Genomic DNA, 23,730 nt, shown 5'->3' on the forward strand with positions numbered 1-23,730 from the left:
GTGTGTGCATTTGCATGCATGTGTGTCTGCACATGAGCACGCAGGGGCCAGGCGAGGGCCTTCAGTTCATTACAAACTAGCTGGGGCAGGTCGCACCCCTCCACTATTCTCCTTCCATCCTACATGCAGATGTGCTGGGCCTCAGTTTCTCCGTTTGTGTGATGAGGAGTTTAGATTGAATCCTTCCAAGGGCCCTTCTAGCCTGGACTCTGGGCAGGGAGTGCGCCCCTGGCTCACCCTCCTGAGTGGGAGCTCAGTCCTGGCTCCTGCTGTCCACAGCTGCAACTCCATTTGGGCAGGAGGTGGAGGGATCTGTCCTGGTGGGGCCTGGCCGCCCAGCACCCAGGTCTGCTCTCGGGGGGAGTAGTTGGGTGGGGGCTGGACCCTAAAGAAGTGGTATGTGGGCAGGATCAGGCTAGCTGGAGCCCCAGTTACCTCCTCCTGTCCTCAGGGCCAGCTCTGGGCCCAGGCTCAGACGCTAAGCCCAGGTCTTACTCAGCCTTGGGGCCCCCCTTTCTCTGTGAGTGTGAGGGGCATTCGCCCTCCTTACCCCCACAGGTAGCTGCCTCCCTCACCTCACCCCAGCCCTGTGGTGGGGTGGAGTTGGAAGCTCTTTCCCTGCACCATGGCAGGAGCCAGTGTTAGGTCTGGAGGGGAGCATGGAGAGGTGTGGCCTGCCCTGGAGCTGACGGTCCAGTTCAGCTTAGCAGATATTTGTTGAGCACATACTGTGTACTAGGCCCTCTGCTCAGCCACAGTGGGCCGTGGTCCTGTAGCACTCGTCACCTGGCAGGCATGTTTGCTGGTGGAGAGCCCGTGATGTACCAGTCAGACAGGACAGGCCAGACCTGGCACACAGGCAGCCACAATAGGTCCAGTAAAGGAGAGTTCTGGGAAGACTTCTTGGAGGAGGTGTCCCTAGGGCTGCCCCTTGAAGGATGTTTAGGAGTTTGGCAGGATGGAGGGCAAGGCCTGGGAAGCTGTTCAGAGGTGGAAATTGTGGGAAGTGTCTGAGGCTGGAGAGCAGGGCTCTGGGTAGGTGGTGGGACATCGGGCTGGACAGGTAGGCTGTAATGTGAGGTTTTCAGCTGTGTTGGGGGGCTGAGGTGAATCACAGAGAGCACTGTGTCTCCAGAGCCTCTTCTGTGCTTTGTCCCACCCCACACTGCCTGGGCCAGCGAAGCCTTCTGGGTGAAGCCCTGGGATCACAGGACCCTGTCTTCCCCTGCAGAGTGAAGAAGATGAGAGGGAGGAGTCGGACTTCGACAGCGCCAGCATCCACAGTGCCTCCGTGCGCTCCGAATGCTCTGCAGCCCTGGGCAAGAAGAGCAAGAGGAGGCGCAAGAAGAAGAGGAGTATGACCCCCCTTCCAGAGGGTTCTTGGCCTGCTGGGTGGATGTAGTGGGGCACGAGTAGTACTCCCCATCTGGACGGTTCTCGGCCTGCCGGGTGGATGTGTGGGGGCATGGAACCTCCCCGTGGGAAGCAGGGGTAGGGCATCCTCATGTCTCAGCCAGGTGGGGCCCCTGTGTTTCCCACACGGCCCTGGTTTCTACTGTCTGGGGAGGGGCATCCTGTCCCAGTAAGGAAAGAACAAGGAACCTATGGTGGGAGCTACCCCAGGGCATTTGCATTAGCAGTGTGGTGACTGGAGAGGGAAGTGCTTCGTCTCATCGCCATCCTCCCTTCAGTCACCCCCCCACCCAGTTAACACCCATCTGTCCCCTCACCTTCCTTCCCATCCCTCCTTCTCCCTCCTTCCCTCAGTCCCTTCTTTTTATCCATCCATCCTTCATCCATCCAGCCATTCATCCATCATCCATCATCCATCCAGCCATTCATCCATCATCCATCATCCATCCATTTGTCCATCCATCCGTCAGCTATCCATCCACCATCCATCCATCCATCCATTCATCCGTCCTTTTGTCCATCCATCCATCCATCCGTCCGTCCATCCATCCATCCATCCATCCCATCATCCATCCATCCACTTGTCCATCCATCCGTCCATCCATCCTCCGTCCGTCCATCCATCCATGCATCCATCCCATCATCCATCCATCCACTTGTCCATCCATCCATCCATCCATCCATCCATCCATCCATCCTTTTGTCCATCCATCCACCCATCCATCCATTTGTCCATCCATTCATCCATCCATCCATCCCATCCATCCATCCACTTGTCCATTCATCCATCATCCATTTGTCCATCCATCCATCATCCATCCATCCATTGTCTATCCATTATCCATTCATTTGTCCATCCATTATCCATTCATTTGTTCATCCATCCATCTACCACTCTCTCCATCCATCATCCATTTGTCCATCCATCATCCATTTGTCCACCCATCCATCCATTTGTTCATTCATCTATCCATCCTTTTGTCCATCTCTCCATTTGTCCATCTATGCATCCATCCTTCCATTTGTCCATCCATTACCCATCCATTTGCCCATCCATCCATCCATCCATCCATTTGTCCATCCATCCATCATCCATTCATTTGTCCATCCATTCATCCATCCATTTGGTTTATCCATATATCCATCCATTCTTTTGTCCATTCATCCATCTATCCATCCACTTGTCCATCCATCCATCCATCCATCATCCATCCATTTGTCCATTCATCATCCATCCATCCATTTGTCCATTCATCATCCATCCATCCTTCCATCCACCTATCCATCCATCCATTTGTCCATCCATCCATCCATCAGTCCACCCATTTCCATTTGTCCATCCATTCGTCCATTCATCATCCATCCATCCATCCATCCATCCATCCATCCATTTGTCCATCCATTCATCTATCCATCCATTTGTCTATCCATCATCCATTTATCCATTCATCTTTCTACCCATCCACCCACTCTCCTACCCTTCCTTCCTTCCTTCTTTCCTTTTATCCATCTTCTATCTCCTCACCCTTTTACCACCTCAACCATCAGTCTGTTCACCCACCCACCTTTCCATCCACCCTCTATTAGACATCTACTCTGTGCCTGTCTGGCCTGGGGCGATGCAGTTGGTTGTGTGCTGGGAGTGTGGGTGAGGCCTTCTATGACTGCCTCTCCCTTACCCTAGTTGATGATGGTGACGGCTATGAGACAGACCACCAGGATTACTGTGAGGTGTGCCAGCAGGGTGGGGAGATCATCCTGTGCGACACCTGCCCGAGGGCCTACCATCTCGTGTGCCTGGACCCAGAGCTGGAGAAGGCTCCCGAGGGCAAGTGGAGCTGCCCCCACTGTGTAAGCCTTGGCAGAGCCCCGGGCTGGGGGCGGGGCCACGCCTGGCTCCCCCACCCCTGTGCCCTCATTTGGGGGCAGAATGCGGGGAGATGCTGTAGGGGAGGGAGGGAGTCGGGCCTGGTGGAGCGGGGACCCCGCCCAGGGTGCCTCCACCGGGCCTCCTCCCCCAGGAGAAGGAGGGGATCCAGTGGGAGCCGAAGGACGACGACGACGAAGAGGAGGAGGGCGGCTGCGAGGAGGAGGAGGACGACCACATGGAGTTCTGCCGCGTGTGCAAGGACGGGGGCGAGCTGCTCTGCTGCGACGCCTGCCCCTCCTCCTACCACCTGCATTGCCTCAACCCGCCGCTGCCCGAGATCCCAAACGGTGAATGGCTCTGCCCGCGCTGTACTGTGAGTGTTCCGCCCGCCCCGCGCCGGACGCCCCGCCCCACCCCAGGAACAGGCCCCGCCCCCAGGGGAAGGCCTGCCCTCCTCAAATGGCCCCGCCCCTGCCGGCTCCTGCCCCGCCTCGGTAGCCGATCCGCAAAGCTTCGCCCGGGATGAAAGCTTCGACGGGAGGCATGAGTGTTAGGGAAAGGCAGACAGGTGTGGTGATCATGCCAACACCGCGACCACTGTTCAGTGAGCACGTGCTCTGCAAGGGCTTCACATCCATCATAGTGTCCTTTAACATTACTGAGTATTCTGGCACCAGGCATGTTACTCCCTTTTTAGATGAGAAAACTGATGCTCAGGGAAGCAGAGTGACCTGCCTAAGGCCACACAAGGGCAGAACTGTCCACTCAAATTCAGGTTCCTGGAGCCACCCCAGACCTGGCTCCTGTTCCAAGGCTGGGGATAGGGAGAGGGCAGGAAGCTTCTAGGGCAGGAGGCTCCTAGGGCGGGAGCCTCAGTTTCTACAGGAAAAGGGGCACCCTCCATCCGTCACCCCCCAATCACAGTAGACATCGGAAGGCCCCTTGCTCTGAGCTGTCTGTCCTGCCCCCCGTGGTGCCAGATCCCCCACCCCTCAGGTCCTGGGCTGTGCCGCCTTTAGCCCTGGGCCGTCCTGTGTGCATTGTGTGTGTGTATGTGTGTGCGTGCATCCGTGCGCATACTTGTCTGTGTCTGTGTAGGGGCCAGGGGAGGACCCTTTTGAGGGGTGCAGCCTTCTGTGCTTTCCTAGGATTGATGGAAGGCCCTGGGGATGGGAGGGGGCAGGAGTGGGGTTCCTCTCAGCTTCTTCCCTGAGGGGTTGGGATGGGGGTAGGAGGGTCCATGGCCTGGGTAGGAAGGGTCCCCTCTTCCACTCCCCCAAGAGCCAGTGGAGGAGCCTTTCCTGCCTCCCATGTCCTCCTCCTCCTCCTCTGCCTCTCGGCCTTTGCTGTCACCACGGCCAAAGGAAGGCTGGCTGTGTGGTGTACCTTGCACCTCCAGAATGCCTTCAGGTGTGATGTGGCACCACAAATCTGGTAGGTGGAGGAAGGGGTGGGCCATTTTACAGATGGGAAAGCAGGCTCTGGAGGCTTGGACGAGTTTCTGAGGACAGGTAGTAGCAAAGCTGGGACCTGCTATCCCCACCAGAGCTGTCTCCCTGAATCAGTCACCCCCGACCCTGTCCAGTCAGACTCAGCACCGCCTCCTTGGAGGGCCAAGGTTGCTCCCACCCATCTCAGGGCCCGGGTGGTGTGGTTTGTGGCTGTTGTATTTCTTGCCTTTGCCAGCCAGCAGCTCACTGTCATCCTAGCATCTGTCAGGGCCCCTGCAGTGTGTCTGTGGGCTGCCAGAGATGGGGCCTCATTGTCCCAGCCTAGACGCACGGTGCCTGGGTGCAGCCCTGCCCCGGGTGAGGGATGGTGGATGGGGCTGCCGTGTCCCTGGGCTCCAGCATGGGGCTCATGCTCCCTGAGTGCTTGGGGATCACACAGTGATGTGACCTCTTTTCAGGGGGCAATGGGAAGACCTAAGGTAGGGGAAGTCCAGAATCTCATGTTCTGCTCCCTGCTCTGCTGTCCCTCGCCGAGTGGGCCTCAGTTTCCCCCTCTGTCCTATGCACGTGGCACTCTCACCTACGCTGGCTCAGATATTCTGGGTGCCGATAAGTTCACCATTGAGTGAAAGGGCCACGTGGTCTCACAGACCCCCACTGCCCATCTCCTGTGTGCATGACTCATGCGGCTCCTGGGGACGGGGTGGATGTCATGGCGTCACCGTGGTACCGTTCTGACTTGGGGACAGTGGCACTGATGGGAGGGAGCCTGCATGGCAGCCTGCTGTCATGGGAGCCTCAGGGTGGGGCCCTGCAGCTGAGCCCCACCTTGGGGACCCTTCTCTGTCCACAGTGCCCCCCACTGAAGGGCAAAGTCCAGCGGATTCTACACTGGAGGTGGACGGAGCCCCCTGCCCCCTTCATGGTGGGGCTGCCGGGGCCTGACGTGGAGCCCAGCCTCCCTCCACCCAAGCCCCTGGAGGGCATCCCCGAGAGAGAGTTCTTTGTCAAGTGGGCAGGGCTGTCCTACTGGCACTGCTCCTGGGTGAAGGAGCTACAGGTGAGTGCCCGGGAGGGTGGCTGTGCTAAGGCCCGGGACCTGGTGAGCCCTGGACCCTTCTGGGCTGGCGGGAAGGGGCTGAAGCGCCTCTGACTGAGGGGTGCTGTTGGGAGTTGGGGTGGTGCTGAGCGGGAGGATTGTCCTGCCTGGGGCCTGGGCTGGGGCTAGAGGAGCTGGGTAGGGAGATGCAGGGGGCCATGGCCCATCTCCCTTCTCTGACTTGTGCCGCTCCATGAGCAGCTGGAGCTGTACCACACGGTGATGTATCGCAACTACCAAAGAAAGAACGACATGGACGAGCCGCCCCCCTTTGACTACGGCTCTGGGGATGAAGACGGCAAGAGCGAGAAGAGGAAGAACAAGGACCCCCTCTATGCCAAGATGGAGGAGCGCTTCTATCGCTATGGCATCAAGCCAGAGTGGATGATGATTCACCGAATCCTGAACCATAGGTGTGTGCCTGCAGGCAGCCACCCTGCCCATCGCTGGGGCCGGGCCGCGTCAGCTTCTTTGCCCTGTAAAATGGGTGCAGCGCAGGGTGCCAGGGCCCTTTCTTTGGGGCTGCCGTGCAGAACCACATATGGGCACAGCAGGGGCACAAGGAAGGGCCCAGGGTTCCCAGTGCTGGAGATCTGCCTGACCTGCTGGAGGGGCCGTCCCATGTATGCCGGCACACTCATGCATACGTGTTCACACCCCTGGGGCGTTGGGACCCTCGTGCTGGGTTAGTGCTTGATACCAGCAAGAGGGTTCTGAGGACGAGGGACGCCCGAGGTGTGGGAGTATGTCTACATTTCCCCCGCGTTTGTTACAGCAGCTGGCTGTACTGAGCACTGCCTACCCTGGGAGGGAGGCGTCTTACTTTCACCTCTGTTTTACTGATGTGAGAATAGGCACAGCAAGGTTAAGTCGCCAGAATCACACAGCCACGGGGTGGAGCTGGGATTTGAACCCCATGCTTTCTGACTGCAGGACCTGCTTTCTTAGCTACTGTTGCACCCCCCAGTGCCCCAGCAGCAGCTCTTCCTGGAGCAGTCTGGCAGTTCCCTGGGATGCCTTAGCAATCAGAGGCTGCAGGAGGCTGGCACAAAGAGCCGGAGGCAGGAGGCCCGTGGGCTTTGGTTTTGATTTGGTGGGTGGTGGGAATGCCTGCTGATTCTTGAGTTGAGGTGCTTGAGAACTGGTGGTGGCTGACAGATGGGCCTTGGGGTGGGGCCCAGAGTATCTGCTGCCTGGTGGCAGCTTGGAGCTTGTGCTCCCCATCTCAGCTACCCCGTGGCCTCTGTTTTTGAGGGGCTTAGGATCGGTGGCCTCTGACACTCAGTGCTTCTGGCTTCAGGCAGCTGTTGGGTAGAGCAGAGGTTAGAAGCCTGAGCCAGATGTTCAGATTTCAATCCCGGTTCCCATCTGCTGAGCTTTGAGGCCCTTTTAGGGAACAGGCTGCTGCACGGGTGACAGGAGCTTGCCAGAGGCTGGCTGTGGGTGGTCTTCAGTAGGAGGGTCACGGAATTTGAAAAAGCTGCCCCCTTCAACTATGGGACACCCCCCTTTTCCTCCCCAGGCCTCCCTGAGAATGACCTTCAAGGGTCAGTTCCTGTGGGAACCTGAGCCCGGCAATGAATTGGCCCATGGTTTTCTACCTTTACTAAATTACATGCTAAAAATATACATGGTAGTTTTTCTCTCTGCCCCAAAGTGGGGCAGGTAAATCTCCCCCAGATTTGTTCCCCCAATCTGCAAAACAATTAATTATGTATGGGAAAACAAACAAACATCGGTTGCCGTGGTAACTGGGGATCGGTCTTTCTCTTAACGGCCCCAGGCCCGCAGCAGCCGCTGCTCACCGGGTCTGTGTGCCTCCTCGGCACTGCTGTGTGGGGTAGCCAAGCCCTGGCCCGGCCCTCCAGCACTCCTCTGACCTGGTTGCCTTAGCCTGGGTGGGTGGGAGGCCCTGAGGACCCTCCCGGTGGCCAGAATGAAGCTGTGTGCTGCTGGGCTTGGTCACTGGGTCTTTGTGTCCCCAGAAGAGACCACCTCACATGCAGGAATTGCGTCCTTATCTACTTTGCAGAGATGACTCCTCACCCTACGTGGGCGCTGCGCGAGTCCTTCGCGTATTTTAAGTTAGAAAACTGAGTCCATTGGCAGGAAAGAGAACTTTCCAACTTAGAAATCCAGAACTCCTGTGAAAATCCAGACCCTGTGACAAATGGGATTCATCCCTGCCACAGAGGCTGCAAAGGATGCGGGAGGCTGGCTCATTGCTCCTCTGTTAGCTGGCCTCCGTGTCCCTCTCCAGCTCTGCCACATCCCCCTCTCATTCGCCGTGTGGCCCCAGGCAAGCCGCTGCACCTCCCTGGAGCTTCTGCCCTCGTCTCCTCCTCCTGGCTGGGCCCAGCGTCCGAGGGGACCCTGGGTGTGAATGGCTCTGCATCCTGGGAGGTGCCCTTCATCAAACCCGTGCTGTGGCCACTGCTCTGAGCAACCCACATCTGTTCACTGTGTTGCAGCTTTGACAAGAAGGGGGACGTGCACTACCTGATCAAGTGGAAAGACCTGCCCTACGACCAGTGCACCTGGGAGATCGATGACATCGACATCCCCTACTACGACAACCTCAAGCAGGCCTACTGGGGCCACAGGTGGGTCGCAGGGATCCGGCTGCTAGGCACAGGCTGCCGGGACCTGCTCCTGGGCTGAGCCTTGCTCACCTGCCTCCAATGCCGTTTCCCAGGGAGCTGATGCTGGGAGAAGACACCAGGCTGCCCAAGAGGCTGCTCAAGAAGGGCAAGAAACTGAGGGACGACAAGCAGGAGAAGCCACCGGACACGCCCATTGTGGATGTGAGTGGGGAGGGTAGGGCAGCAGTGGGTGGGGTTGCCAGGGCCTGCCCACCTCAGACTTGAATGTGCAGGGGGTGGGTGTTCTCAAAAGGATGTTTCCTTGGGCCCTCATGGCTTATGCAGACAGTGTCATGCCCATGTAGGCTAGGACAGCTGGAAGGCCCCTCATAACACTGCAGCTGACATGCTACTTACACACCACTCTCACCTGGGAGGAAACCCAGGACGACTCACTCAGCAGAGCTCCCTGGGTGTCCACTAGCGCCTGGCCCTGGGTTGGCCCTGAGGAGACGAGGGCCAGTGAGCCCTGGGTAGCTGTTTCAGAAGACACACTGTCTTCTAGGGGCCCTTGGTGGGTATCCACAGAACATGGAGGGCCTGGCCTGGGACTATCAGGTGCCTGTCTGATGCTGGGGAAAGGCAGATGGGCCTGGTCCATTGGGAGGACTGCATGGGGCCAGTGACCTGGAGCAGGATCAAGAGGCAAATGGGCCGGGCGTGGTGGCTCATGCCTGTAATCCCAGCACTGTGGGAGGCCGGGGTGGGAGGACCGCTTGAACCCAGAAGTTTGAGGCAACGTAGTGAGATCCCACCTCTTCAAAAAATTAAAAAATTAGCCAGGCACGGTGGTGTGCCTGTGGTCCCAGCTACTAGGGAGGCTGAGGTAGGAGAATCCCTTGAGCCCAGGAAATTGAGGCTGCAGTGAGCCATGATCGTGCCACTGCACTCCAGCCTGGGCAACAGAGACTCTCTCTCAAAAAAAAAAAAAAAGTAAATGTCTGGATCCAGTGGAGGAGCCAGTTACTGGGGGCGTTGCGAATGCCCCAGATGGATGTTCGTTTTGTTGTTCATCCAAAAAATGGTGAGTAAGTGACCCCATGTCCCAGGCACTGTGTGGTGCTGAAGGGGAGGCAGCGAACAGGACCAAGGTGGTGATGACAACCTGGGCTCAGAGTCACAGAATTCAACAGTCGGGAAATTTCCCTGATAGGAGAAGTACAGGGCTGCCATGGGAGGACACTGTGGGAGCACTTCAGCCAGGCTGGGAGTCAGGGAGGGCTTCCTAGAGGAAGAGGTGTTCCATCCAAGAACTGGAGAAGAGTTAGGAAGACAGACAGGAGTGGGAAGAGTGTTCCAGGCAGAAGGAATTGCATGTGCAAAGGCCTGTAGTGTGGACTCTGGTGGCCCAGGATCTGGGGCGTGTCTGAACCGCTGCCTCCCCTGCAGCCCACGGTCAAGTTCGACAAGCAGCCATGGTACATCGACTCCACAGGCGGCACACTGCACCCGTACCAGCTGGAGGGCCTCAACTGGCTGCGCTTCTCTTGGGCCCAGGGCACTGACACCATCCTGGCCGATGAGATGGGTCTGGGCAAGACGGTGCAGACCATCGTGTTCCTTTACTCCCTCTACAAGGAGGTGGGCAGGCGGGGCAGGCGGCCAGGAGGGGTGGCTGGTCCTGGCCAAGGGCAGGTGGTCTCACGACATTGGCCTCTCTCTCCAGGGCCACTCCAAAGGGCCCTACCTGGTTAGCGCGCCCCTTTCCACCATCATCAACTGGGAACGCGAGTTTGAGATGTGGGCGCCCGACTTCTACGTGGTCACCTACACGGGGGACAAGGAGAGCCGCTCGGTGATTCGGGAGAACGAGTTTTCCTTTGAGGACAACGCCATTCGGAGTGGGAAGAAGGTATTCCGTATGAAGGTGAGGGCTCGCTATCCTTGGAAGGATAGTAGGAAGGCCCCCGGTCTAGTTCAGGGACCACGGGTGCCGTGCACTCCTTTGGGGTCCCTCAGCCTGGGAGGGCTACCGAGGCCGGCAGGCTCTGAGGGGCTTGTCCTAGAGGCTGAGTTACAGCCATGTCAGTTTTCTGGGTCTCCTGAAACAAAGTGTCACAAATGGAGTGGCTTCAAACAGCAGAAATGTATTCGGTCACAGTTCTGGAGGCTGGAGGTTGGAAATCAAGGTGAGGGCAGGGCCACATGCCTCTGAAAGCCCTAGGGGAGAACCCTTCCTTCCTCCTTCCAGCCTCCTGGTGGCGGCAGGGGTTCACTGGCCTACAGTTGTCGCGTCAGTTTCTGCCTCTGTTAGCACATGGGGTTTTCCCCTTTGTGTCTGTTTCTCATCCTATAAAGACATCATTCATACTGGATGTAGGGCATACCCTAATCCAATATGATCTCATCTTAGCTACTTATTTTATTTATTTATTTATTTATATTTTTGAGACACCGTATTGCCCAGGCTGGAGTGCAGTGGGGCGATCTCGACTCACTGCAACCTCCCCGTCCTGGGCTCAAGTGGTTCTCCCACCTCATCCTCTTGAGTAGCTGGGACTCCAGGAGTGCGCCATCATGGCTGGCTAATTTTGTATTTTTTGGTAGAGACGGGTTTCACCATGTTGGCCAGGCTGGTCTTGAGCTCCTGACCTCAAGTGATCTGCCCTTCTCAGCCTCCCAAAGTGCTGGGATTACAGGAGTGAGCCACTGTGCCTGGTCCCAACTAATTATTATTATTATTATTATTATTATTATTATTATTATTATTCTGTTTTTGAGACGGAGTCTCACTCTGTCGCCCAGGCTAGAGTGCAGTATGGCACGATCTCAGCTCACTGCAACCTCTGCCTCCCGGTTCAAGCAATTCCCATGCCTCAGCCTCCAGAGTCGCCGGGATTACAGGCACATGCCGCAATGCCCAGCGAAATTTTTTGTATTTTGGTAGAGACAGGGTTTTACCATGTTGCCCAGGCTGGTCTCGAACTCCTAAGTTCAGGCGATCTGCCTGCCTTGGCCTCCCAAAGTGTTGGGATTCCAGGTGTGAGCCACCACGCTCAGCCTATTATTATTATTATTATTATTATTATTATTATTATTATTTTGAGACAGGGTCTTGCTCTGTCACCCAGGCTAGAGTGCAGTGATTGATCATAGCTCACTGCAGCCTTGACCTCCCGGGAGCTGGGACTACAGGTACACACCACCACACTCAGCTAAGTTCTAAATTTTTTGTAGAGATGGAGTCTCCGTATGTTGCTCAGGCTGGTCTTGTACTTCTGGGCTCAAGCGATCCTCCTGCCTCAGCCTCCCAAAGCATGGGGATTATAGGCATTGAGCCACCATGCCCAGACAACTAATTATGTCTGCAAAGACCCTATTTCCAAAAGAGCTTCTGGGTGGACATGAATGTTGGGGGGACACTATTCAGTGCAGTGCACCAGCTGTGTGACTTCTGGCAAGTCACGTGGCCTCTCTGGGTCTCAGTGTTTTCTCAGCAAAATGGAGTTAACAGACACACCCCACAGAGTCAAGTGAGTTAATAAGCATGAGGTCTCATGGTGCTGTGAACCCTACGAGGTCTTGTTAAAGCGCAGTCTCTGACCCAGCAGTGCTGGGGTGGGGCCCGAGCCCCTGCATTTCTTTTTCTTTTTCTTTCTTTTTTTTTTTTTGAGATGGAGTCTCACTCTGTCGCCAGGCTGGAGTGCAGTGGTGCGATCTGGGCTCACTGCAACCTCTGCCTCCCAGGTTCAAGCGATTCTCCTGCCTCAGCCTCCCAAGTAGTCGGGACTACAGGCGCGTGCTACCACACTCAGCCACTTTTTGTATGTTTAGCAGAGACTGGGTTTCACATGTTGGCCAGGATGGTCTCGATCTCTTGACCTCATGATCCGCCCACCTCGGCCTCTTAAAGTGCCGGGATTACAGGCTTGAGCCACCGCACCTGGCCTGAGCCTCTGCATTTCTAAACACTCTCCACATTGAGGAATGAGGACTTGTAGCCATTGGCCCCTAGAAGATGTCAGTGCTACAGCCTTGGGGGCTGGTGGATCCTCCCACAGGTCCTCGGAGTCCCTCAGGTCGGCCTCCTCCACTGCCTCCTAGCAGCTGTGGCTCTTAGAGATGCTCGGAAACTGTTGAATGAGTGAATGAATTGATGATCCCACAGGTGACTTTGTAGATGGATGAGCCCCTGGATCATTAGACGCAAAAGAACCTCCCCTGAGCCACACGGGATCCTGCCGTGTGCCAAGCACTTTGCTGATTTGGCTCTTCTATTTTATTGTTAAAAGTTGTGGTAAAATACACATAATGTAAAACTTACCATCTTAACCGTTTTTAAGAGTACAGTTCAGCTGGGCATGGTGGTGTGCACCTGTAGTCCTAGCTACTTAGGGAGGCTGAGGCAGGAGGATTGCCTGAGCCCAGGAGTTCGAGGCTGTAGTGCGCCGTGATTGTGTCTGTGAATAGCTGTTGTACTCTTGCCTGGGCAACAAAGTGAGACTCTGTCTCTTAAAAAAAAAAAAAAACAGCCGGGCGCGGTGGCTCACCCCTGTGATCCCAGCACTTTGGGAGGCTGAGGCGGGTGGATCACCTGAGGTCAGGAGTTTGAGACCAGCCTGGCCAACACGGTGAAACCCTATCTCTACTAAAAATACAAAAATTATCCAGGCGTGGTGGTGGGTGCCTGTAATCCCAGCTATTCAGGAGGCTGAGGCAGGAGAATCGCTTGAACCTGGGAGGCAGAGGCTGCAGTGAGCACCATTGCACTCCAGCCTGGGCAACAAGAGCTAAACTCTGTCTCAAAAAAACCAAAACAACAACAACAACAACAACAACAAAACAGTTTATTAGTGTTAAGTACATTCACATCGTTATGCAGCCAGTCTGCAGAACTCTTTCCATCTTGCAAAATGGAAACTGTCCCCATTAAACGTGAACATCCCCACCACCTCCAGCCCCTGGCAGCCACCCGTCTACTGTCTGTCTCCACGAGGTTGACTACTCTGGGTACTTCATATGAGTAGAATCGGGAAACATCTGTCTTTTTGTCACTGGCTCATTTCACTGAGCAGAACGTCCTTGAGGTTCATGCATGTTGTGGCACGGGTCAGAATTTCCTTCCAAGGCTGGAGAACCCCCATCACAGGGATGGACCACATTTTGTTTATCTGTTCATCTGTTGATGAGCACTTGGGCTGCTTCTGGCTTTTAGTGGTCGTCAGTAACGCTGATGGGAAGGAGTATGGGTGTGCAAATATCCCTTTGTGTCCCTGCTTTCATGTCTTTTGGGTATACACCCAGCAGTGGAACTGTGGATCATATGGTAATTCTATTTCTGGTTTTTTGAGAAACAGACTTAGCTCTTTGAGTTCTCATAGCATTCTTCACCTAGATAGGCGAGGAGACCGATGCTCGGCTAAAAGATTGTGTGCAAACCCAGGTGCCACGTGCAGGCAAAGCCTGTGCTGCACGGCATCCTCGGCCCTCTCTGCTCTCTCACGGGCATGTGGGCTGCTGGGAGAGGCAGGCTTGGTGCAGCACAGGACAGGCCTACATCACTGGGGGGGACCGGTGCAAAATGAAAATGCAGGGCTCGCAGGAAGACAGCTTTTTCCTTTCTTCTGTGGTCTCTGTCAACATGCTAAGGTGTTTTAAATTTGCTTGCTTTTTTTTTTTTTTTTTTTTTTTTTTTGGAGACAGAGACTCACTCTGTCACCCAGGCTGGAGTGCAATGGTGTGATCTCGGCTCACTGCAACCTCTGCCTTCTGGGTTCAAGTGATTCTCCCGCCTCAGCCTCCTGAGTAGCTGGGACTACAGATGTCCACCAACACGCCTGGCTGATTTTTGTATTTTTTAGTAGAGATGGGGTTTCGCTATGTTGGCCAGGCTGGTCTCCAACTCCTAGCCTCAAGGGATCCTTCCACCTTAGCCTCCCAAAGTGCAGGGATTATAGGCGGGAGCCACTGTGCCTGGCCTAAATTTGCTTTGTAAAGTCGTGTTCCTTCAGGTGTGGGGATCCTCACTGGGAGAGTGCAGACCCTCACAGGCACCAGGCCCTGTCCTGGAACTTGGTGCATAGACCGGGTGCCTGGCTCCCCCTCCTCACCAGCACCCAGGTCCAGGCCCCCACCAGGGGGAGTAGGGGGACAGTGGTCACCAGGCAGGGGCAGGGGAGCAGGGAATGAGAACCTGTCCCAGGGAGGCTCCACGCCCCCAGCACACACTCCACTGTCCCCTGGGATATTTGTTACAAAACACAAATTCAACAATAAACAATAAAATGATTAATAATTTCACATCAGCAACCTCAGGGCATTAAACCCTAAGTGCAGGGTCCCTTTCTCTGTTCATATCCTGGCTGTGCCATTTGTTAGCCATGGGGACCTGGGAGAGTGCTCCAGCCTGAGGCCCCGTGAGCTTTAAATGGGGATAAAAGGCCAGGTGTGGTAGCTCACGCCTGTATTCCCAGTACATTGGGGGACTGAGGCAGGAGGATTGCTTGAGGCCGGGAGTTTGAAGCCAGCCTAGTTAACATAGAGAGATCTCTCTCCAAAAGACAAACATAACCCTGGGGGGAGTGGGGGATAAAGGACACAATTGAGCTTGTATGTTTTGTTAGGATGAGGTGAGAGTGGAAACAAAGTAATAAGCCCAGAGCCAGGGCTGGTCGTGGTGGCTCACGCCTGTAATCCCAACACTATGGGAGGTTGAGGCGGGCGGTTCACTTGAGTTCAGAAGCTTGAGACCAGCTTCAGCAACATGGTGAAACCCTATCTCTACAAAAATACAAAAATTAGCTGGGTGTGGTAACGCATGCCTGTAGTCCCAGCTACTCGGGAGGCTGAGATGGGAGGATTGCTTGAGCCTGGGAGGTGGAGGCTGCAAGTGAGCGGTGATCGTGCCACTGTACTCCACGCTGGGGGGTGGGAGTAAGACCCTGTCTCACTGGAGCTGTTACAAGCGGAGGCCATTTCTTCTCCACACCACCCTCTCTCAGGGCTGTGTTCTGAGCCTCAGTGGATGCCCCTTTGCTTGGTGGCCAGCATCTGCCCCTCTGGTCCTAGGTTGGCCGGCCCAGGGCTCCGTGGAGCCTTTGTGGGTTCCTGTGCACACCTCCTTCTTGGCTCTTTGTCTCCTGGGACTGTGATCTGCTCTGCTCCCAGCCGTCTCCTCCCCAATGCCCCTCTTTTCTCCAGAAAGAAGTGCAGATCAAATTCCACGTGCTGCTCACCTCCTATGAGCTCATCACCATCGACCAGGCCATCCTGGGCTCCATCGAGTGGGCCTGCCTGGTGGTAGACGAGGCCCACCGCCTCAAGAACAACCAGTCCAAGGTAGGTGGCGCTGGCCGCCAGACCCCAGAGCTGCCCGGGGCGAGGGGCCGCCCAGAGACCCCTGACGCACCCCCCTCTCCTCCCCTCAGTTTTTTAGGGTCTTAAACAGCTACAAGATTGATTACAAGCTGCTGCTGACAGGGACCCCCCTTCAGAACAACCTGGAGGAGCTGTTCCATCTCCTCAACTTCCTGACTCCAGAGAGGTTCAAGTGAGTCACCTGGATCTGGCTAGGCAGGTGGTGGTGGGGCTGGGTGACCCCAGTGAAGACAGATCAATAGCCCATCCTGGCTGTGAGACCTGCTCGGCCGTTGCTTCCTCATCAGTAAAATGGGAGCATTAGCAATGTCCCCGCTTTGACCTCCTGCAGGAGCAGGGTGTTGGGGTGGGTGGCGTGGGCACACGGGAATGTTTGGTAAATATCAACTGCTGCTAATACCACGACTTTTCCTTAGCCCTGCCCTAGACCACCCGGGGTTCCTCCTGGACTGCCTCCCCTGGCAGGTGCCTTTCCCTCCACTGAGGCCCAAGTGACTCACATGGGCAACCGTGGTGGAGGCAGAGGCAAGCTCCCAGGTGGCCGGAACCCACTGCCCCATCCCCCTCATCTTCACCTACCTCCACTTGCCTGCTCAGAATGGGGGTTCAGGGTGCACAGTGTCGATTTTGGAATCAGGAGATGCAGTTTTTTTTTTCTTTTTTAAAGAAAGAGTCTCACTCTGTCACCCAGGCCAGAGTGCAGTGGCTTGATCTCAGTTCACTGCAACCTCCGCCTCCTGGGTTCAAGCGATTCTCCTGCCTCAGCCTCCTGAGTAGCTGGGATTACAGGCATGTGTCACCACGCCCAGCTAATTTTTGTATATCTTTAGTAGAGTTGGGGTTTCATCATATTGGCCAGGCTGGTCTTGAACTCCCGACGGGTCATCTGCCCGTCTCGGCCTCCCAAAGTGTTGGGATTACAGGCATGAGCCACCAGGAGATGTAGATTTGAGGGCCGGTTTTGGCACAGCTGGACTGTATCAACTCGGGCACTCATCAGACTCAGTTTCCTCATTTGTTATCTGGGTAATAGAGAGCTCCTGTCCAGGACGGTTTTGAGGATGGAAAGGTGTCCAGTGTGGCTGAGGAAAAGAGGGCTGTGATGTGTGGAAGCGACACAGGCTTAGACAGAAATTGAGACGATATCCAGGGCAATGCCAGGGCTCCCTGGTTCACCAGCCAGCCGGCCTACATGGGCTAGGCGTTCTGCACCCTGCCTCCCCTGCCCCGGTCCTCTGCTCCTGGCTGTTATCCCAGCTTTTTGTTGCAGCAACCTGGAGGGCTTCCTGGAGGAGTTTGCTGACATCTCCAAGGAAGACCAGATCAAGAAGCTGCACGACCTGCTGGGGCCGCACATGCTCAGGCGGCTCAAGGCTGACGTGTTCAAGAACATGCCGGCCAAAACCGAGCTCATTGTCCGGGTGGAGCTGAGCCAGATGCAGAAGTGAGTGGTGGGCTGACCCTGGAGCAGCCTGTGCTCGCCCTTTCCCCTGGGCTGGTCTCCTGGGTCGATTCCCAGGTGGGTGGAGGGTTCTTCAGCCTCACTGAGGTCTCGGCTAATGCTTTGCATACACTTTCTTCGTGGGGCCTCTTCTCAGGTTTTAGTGACCAGAGTTTGGGTTGCTTGAGTGCTGGCAGTGTCCCCCAGTCACTTGCAGGGGGACTCCAGGCCGGTGGCTTCACCTCTTGGGGGTCCCTTGGGTCTCTCTGTAAATGGGTGCTTGGCCACCAGCTTCCAGCCCCGCTGCAGAGCAGAGAGAGCCCTCACGGAGGCGAGTCTGACCCAGCCTGCCTTTCCTCGTGCCCTGCTGCAGGAAGTACTACAAGTTCATCCTCACACGGAACTTTGAGGCACTGAACTCCAAGGGGGGCGGGAACCAAGTATCGCTGCTCAACATCATGATGGACCTGAAAAAGTGCTGCAACCACCCCTACCTCTTCCCTGTGGCTGCTGTGGTAGGTTTCCCCGGCCATCATGGCAGCTTCTCCATGACCGCCGTGGTAGGTGCCTGTGGCCGCCATGGTAGGTCCCTGTGGCCACTGTGATAGGTTCTCCTGGCCATCGTGGCGATCTCTGTGGCTGCCATGGTAGGTTTCCCTGGCCATCATGGAAGGTTGCCTGTGGCCACTCTGGTAGGTGCTGGGGAACTTACCGTGGAACCCGCTGCTGTGGTAGGGCTGGTGCAGCTGTGAGCCCTGCCTGGGAACGGGGGGCCTGGAGCCAGGGCCATGGGACCCACGGTCTACCCCGCACTGTGGGGCCTGGCCTGGCTCGGGTGTGGGTGTCATGTTCAGTGGGCAGACAGGCCATCACCCCATTGCTCAGCACTTGTCTGTTCCCTGCGGCCCCTCTGGTGCAGAGTCAGAGAGGAGAGGGGAGCCCACCAATGCCCCAACTCCTGCTGTGTCTGCAGGAGGCCCCTGTCTTGCCCAATGGCTCCTACGATGGAAGCTCCCTGGTCAAGTCTTCAGGGAAGCTCATGCTGCTACAAAAGATGCTGAAGAAACTGCGGGATGAGGGGCACCGCGTGCTCATCTTCTCCCAGGTGCGCTGCCCCTGCCCACCCCCGCCCCGGCTCCACACCCCACAGAGAGCATCCTGCCCTGATGCTTGGGGGCGCAAACTTGCTGGCACCCCTCAGGGCCCAGTGCCGTTCCCGTGTGGGTCATGTGACTGTGTGTCAGGGGTCACTCCCCCGTGCCCTGGCATAATGCAGCTGAGGAGCTCAGAACACATTTGCCATAAAGAGCAGCATCTCCTCACACGTGCCCTTGTGGTCTGCATGTCCAGGCTGGTAGGACAGCCCCTCCTCCCCTGCCCTGGCCCTCTCCCCCGCAGCCTGGCTTCTCATTAAGGTAGGGCCCTGGGGTGTGGTTGGGAGGAGCCCCTCTCTCCGATAGGCCCTGAGGGGCCACTGGCACCTGGCTTTTTGGCTTGGAGGCAGGGCCGCTGGCTCAGGTGTGTTCATTTCTTCCTCCATCCCTTTGTTTGTGTCTTTCATAGTCAGGCTCTGTGCTGGCACATGGGTGCAGGGACCAGTGATCTAGTCCCTGTCCTCAAGCTGCTCAGTCTACTGTGGGAGACAGCTCAAGGGACAGGTACCCGACCCTGTGGTCAGCTCTGTGTCGGAGGCCACAGTGATGATCCTACAGGGCCATGGGGCTAAAAATGCTCCTCTCGTGGGCCCACTGAGCCAGGCCCCTTGCTCAAACCCAGAGTCTGCGCTATGGCTCCTTGTGCACAAACATCAACTGAAAGCAGCGTCTGCTGCCTGCAGCCCCAGGTCACCCTGCTGGGCTGCTTCAGCCCGAAGAATACTGGAAAGCAGGGCAAGTTTGAGACCAGGGGCTGAGCCAAGGAGTGGGCTGGAGTGGCGATGGATCCACATCCCCCCAGTACCTCGGTACCAACACGAGACGCAAGTCTGATCAGAGGCCTTGAGATACCAAGTAATGGGAACCACACAGCTTCCAGAAATGTGCACGCAGGGCAAGCGACAGAGACGGGGCCCTCCTGCCCAAAATGAGCCTATGAACCCCAATTCCAAACCCATACAGAAGTGAATGCTGAGACATCCCCCAAAACAATAAATAGAATCCAAATAAGAAAATAGGGGCTGGGCGCAGTGGCTCACCCTGTAATCTCAGCGACTTGGGAGGTTGAGGCAGGAAGATTGCTTGAGCCCAGGAGTTCAGGGTTGCAGTGAGCTGTGATCTTGTCACTTCACTCCAGTCTGAGTGACAGAGCAAGACCCTGTCTCTTAAGAGAGAGGGAGAGAGAGAGAGAGAAAAGAATAGGATAGCCTGAAAAGACTTTACATAGATGTGTTTAGGATCCTCAAAAATGATGGAGTAATTGATACCCTAAAATAAAGAAGAAATTAAGCAAAGCAGGAAGAACTGAAATAGGAACAATTGGATAGAAACATGCATGAAATTGAGATAAAACATTTCAACAGACTGGACAGACTCTGAACACTGTTGAAGAGAACATTGATAAATTGGAACCTGGTGCTGAGGCATTTTCCCAGAATGCAGTGTACAGAGACAAAGATAAAACAGGGAGAACATGGAAGACACCTTGAGATGCTCCAACAATCATCCAGTTGGAGTTGCAGAAGAAACAGAAAAAATGGTGAAGAAGTTGGATTTGTTGAGAGTTTGCAGACCTGGAGAGAAATGTGAGGTCTCAGATCTGGAGTGCATTCTGGAATAGCAAGCAAGATAAATATAAATAAATGAACCTGTAGACACGTTAGAACCTCTAGGTACTTTAGACCTAGTATCTACAAAATAAGGGCAGCCAGATCGTTCTCAGACTTCTTAACAGCAACAGGTGGCAGAGACCATGGCAAAATCTCCAATGCACTGAGGGAAAATGTGTGCTGATAGTTTTATATCCAGCTAAACTCTCTCTCAAGAATAAAGGGAATTATACGGGGTCATGGGAGCTCAGAAGGGACTGCCTTTCTTTTCTTATGGGGAGGAGTGAAATCAGGGAAGACATCACAGAGGTGATGTTTGTGTTCCCTTGGCAGTAAGGGGGTGGGTGTTCCAGGAAGAGAGTCAGGTAGTTTGGAATGGCTGGGGGCTGTGAAGGAGCACTTGTCCTGCAGAGCCTTGAATACAGGGCAGTGAGATGGAACTTAATTCTGTGTGGTGGGAGCAGGGGAGGCTCATGTCAGAGCCCTGATTTAGGCAAGTGGCTGTGGGGCTAGGCAGGAGGATGGATTGGCTCCGAGGGGTGAGGTTGGAAGCTTTGTTCTTCCCCAGAGTCCTGCATTGGGCCTGCCTGGGTCCCAGCTGTCTCCCCACCTAGCAGGCAGCTCTCTCCTCCCCTGCCTGTGGCGGGGTCCCCGCCCATGGCCCATGGGGCCCCTTGCTCCTTGGCAGTTCCTCACGTGCCCGTCTCCCCTGCAGATGACCAAGATGCTGGACCTCCTGGAGGACTTCCTGGAGTACGAAGGCTACAAGTATGAGCGGATTGATGGTGGCATCACCGGGGGCCTCCGACAGGAGGCGATCGACAGATTCAATGGTACCCCCATCCTGCCCAAGGGTTCTGATTGAGACTCCTTTTTGGCCTCTTCTCCCAGGCCTGGTTCTTAGCCAGGTCACCCAGCTGGTGTTGTGATGAGCAGCCCCACAAACAGCTAAAGACAGCAGGCCAGTCCGAGGTCGCGGCAGCTTCCCCCGAGTTTCCAGTGTTAAAAGGATTCCTCCCATGGAATCGGAGTTCTGAGGGGCCCAGTAGATAACATCTGTTGGGAATGGAGTTAGACAATGAGAAACGCAGACGGGGGCCTCTAATATTGACGCCAGGTAAGCCCCAGTTACAAGTGGTGTTGGACAGAGCCTGCCGTATGGTGAATGGTGGCAGAAGGTACAGAGATGCACGTGCTACCTGGGGCCACTTCCAGAGGCAGGAGAGAATGAAAGGGCTGGGCCACACATGATCAGGTTCTTTCCCCAGAGTCACCCATGCTTGGTCTTCCCTGCCTGGGAAGGAGAGGCGAGGGTGGAGGTCAGGAGGGTCTTGCCGGTGGAGTTCCTCCTGTAGCAAAAGAAACTTCTGGAGTGGGAAGCAGTCGGCTGCAAGCTTCAGTAGCAAGTTTGCAGCAAATAGTAACAAGCTTTGTTTCCCTGGGGCGTCAGCCCTTAGGGGCTGGGGCCACGCTCTCCAAACGCCCAAAGCAGTGATTCCTCTCAAACCCTTGTGCCAGAGAGCCAGGAGGAATAGCAAGTTCAGAGTTTCAGGGTCTAGACGTGGCCCAGCCACATGTGGAAGCAGGAGTGGCTGAAGCCCTGGGTGTTCCAGGGGCCTGTTCGCAGCTCCAGTGGGGGCTGTGGTCAGTCCCAGGTCACTGAAGGGCCCTGAGAGGCTGAGAACCAGCCATCCTGTGACAGGGTTGCCCAGTGGGGTGGGACCCCAGGTCCCGGAGCTGCGCCCCTGAGTTTTCCCGGGCTGCCCTGGCAGCATCGGTGGGCTAAGGGAAGCCAGGGGTGGGAAGCTGCGGGGACATGAAGGACTCTGAGCTCTCTAGGGCTCTGCTTGTACTTGCTGGCGGCTTGCACTTTGTTTTTTGCTCATCTGGGGTTTGAAAATTGACCTCCTCGTTCCAGTGCCCTCCCACTGCAGCAGGGCTCAGAGCTCGCTGGGGGCTAAGTGGGCTTGGGCAGGCCTCCTCTGGCTCCTCTGAGTGCAGCTGTGGCCACCCGTCTCTGATGGGGTCTCCGGCTTTGTCCTTCTCTGCCAGGGATCTGTTTTTGCAGTTCCTTCTCTCTGTTCTCTCCCCCATCCTTTCTGCCACGCCCTTCTCCCCACCCAAGGTGTACCCCCCAAAACATCCCCATCTGCTGGCCTCTCTTTTTCAGCCCCCGGGGCCCAGCAGTTCTGCTTCCTCCTCTCAACCCGGGCAGGCGGTCTGGGCATCAACCTGGCCACGGCGGACACTGTCATCATCTACGACTCGGACTGGAACCCGCACAATGACATCCAGGTCTGTGCTGCTGCCGCCCGCCACCCTCCCAGGGGGCCTCTCATCCCGGGCCTCAGGCAGGTTCTGTCCTTCATGCCCTTCTTGCCATCACCCCCTCACCTACCCTGGTGCTGTGGGCCTCCCTCCCCCGTGGAGTCTCGGCCCCAAGAGGGGCCTTGGGAATGAGTGGAAGCTTGGCCCCCATCCCTCCAGCTCCATCCTTGTCCAGAGGAGGAAGCAGGCTTGGAGAGGGCAGGGGAAGTGTCCCAGGGCACACAGCAGTTCGTAGTGGCCACTGATCTGGTCTTTCCCATCATCCTCAGGACCAAGGCCGTGGAGGGAGGCAGGAAGAGGGAGCCCTGGGACCCAGAGGGGCACCCATTTTGAAGGGGGTGGGGAGCAGAGAGTGGGGCCTGTTGGAGGTGGAGGGTAAGATAGTGCAAATGGCAGATGGGGCTGATAAGGAAGGATGGAAGGGCTGTGGGGGGAGGGGCTATGGGAATAGAGCCACCCTAGTGTCCCTGGCCACCCTTCTTGGGCGCTGGGACACACACATTGAATGCTTACAAATGTAGGGGAACACATACAAATTGATGTCTCATTCACATGTGTGTGCGCCCATGCACATACACAGATATACACGGCCACACCCAGGTCACCTCATGTAGGGCTGCACAGAGCACTTCCTTGTATTATACGGGGCAGATTCAGCTCCTTGCTGCCCTCAGAAGGTGGCTGCGCGTCTCCAGCACATGGTCTTGTGGTCCCATTAGTGGTTCCCTCACAGGGAAATGCAGCCTCCTACCTCCCCATGGCCCCCATGAAGCTCTGTGTGGCTTCAGTTACACCCAGCACACTGGCCGTGTCATCCCTCACACACTCTTGCACACCTGCAGTCCTGCCTGCTTCCAATGGCTGGAAGCTTTTCCACTCCAAACCCAGCCTGGCACCCAGGCTTGTGGGAGGCTCCGCGGTCAGGGAGGGAGCCCAGCTGCAGTGGTGGGCTCCACACACCTGGACGCACCACACGCCTTTCCCTACACAGTCATGCAGCCCATTCCATGCTCTTGAGCTCATGGGTGTGATCTCCTCCATTGCCTGGAGCCCTGGGTGAGCCACGGGTGCTGAGGTGCAGGTCTCCCCAGGCCTTCAGCCGCGCCCACCGCATCGGCCAGAACAAGAAGGTGATGATCTACCGCTTCGTGACTCGGGCCTCGGTGGAGGAGCGCATCACGCAGGTGGCCAAGCGCAAGATGATGCTCACCCACCTGGTGGTGCGGCCCGGCCTCGGCTCCAAGTCGGGGTCCATGACCAAGCAGGAGCTGGACGACATCCTCAAGTTCGGCACGGAGGAGCTCTTCAAGGACGACGTGGAGGGTGGGCCTCTGTTCCGAGGGAGCGTGGCAGGGGACTGGGGTGGCCCCGCTGAGACACCCATCCAGGGCTTGCTTGGGTCCCT

General features: G+C 56.2%; 1 protein-coding gene across 4 annotated transcripts in view; it reads left to right on the top strand.

Moving 5' to 3' along the window:
• The window catches only part of CHD5 (chromodomain helicase DNA binding protein 5), a 78,525-nt gene that overhangs the window by 28,091 nt on the left and 26,704 nt on the right, over nucleotides 1-23,730 (top strand). For 3 of the 4 annotated variants that reach the window (XM_055382878.2, XM_031013331.3, XM_055382881.2), the window contains exons 7-23: nucleotides 1,232-1,355; nucleotides 3,098-3,264; nucleotides 3,435-3,656; nucleotides 5,588-5,794; nucleotides 6,035-6,246; nucleotides 8,305-8,436; nucleotides 8,529-8,637; nucleotides 9,865-10,056; nucleotides 10,142-10,342; nucleotides 15,616-15,753; nucleotides 15,843-15,964; nucleotides 17,063-17,236; nucleotides 17,607-17,748; nucleotides 18,207-18,338; nucleotides 20,713-20,830; nucleotides 22,168-22,292; nucleotides 23,417-23,648. In XM_055382878.2, coding sequence (XP_055238853.1) covers nucleotides 1,232-1,355; nucleotides 3,098-3,264; nucleotides 3,435-3,656; nucleotides 5,588-5,794; nucleotides 6,035-6,246; nucleotides 8,305-8,436; nucleotides 8,529-8,637; nucleotides 9,865-10,056; nucleotides 10,142-10,342; nucleotides 15,616-15,753; nucleotides 15,843-15,964; nucleotides 17,063-17,236; nucleotides 17,607-17,748; nucleotides 18,207-18,338; nucleotides 20,713-20,830; nucleotides 22,168-22,292; nucleotides 23,417-23,648 — 2,749 coding nt within the window. The remainder of the gene's footprint in view (nucleotides 1-1,231; nucleotides 1,356-3,097; nucleotides 3,265-3,434; nucleotides 3,657-5,587; nucleotides 5,795-6,034; nucleotides 6,247-8,304; nucleotides 8,437-8,528; nucleotides 8,638-9,864; nucleotides 10,057-10,141; nucleotides 10,343-15,615; nucleotides 15,754-15,842; nucleotides 15,965-17,062; nucleotides 17,237-17,606; nucleotides 17,749-18,206; nucleotides 18,339-20,712; nucleotides 20,831-22,167; nucleotides 22,293-23,416; nucleotides 23,649-23,730) is intronic. The other variant, XM_055382883.2, reaches the window with a different exon arrangement.

The sequence above is a fragment of the Gorilla gorilla genome, chromosome 1 (assembly GCF_029281585.2).
Source record: "Gorilla gorilla gorilla isolate KB3781 chromosome 1, NHGRI_mGorGor1-v2.1_pri, whole genome shotgun sequence".
Lineage (NCBI taxonomy): Eukaryota > Metazoa > Chordata > Mammalia > Primates > Hominidae > Gorilla > Gorilla gorilla.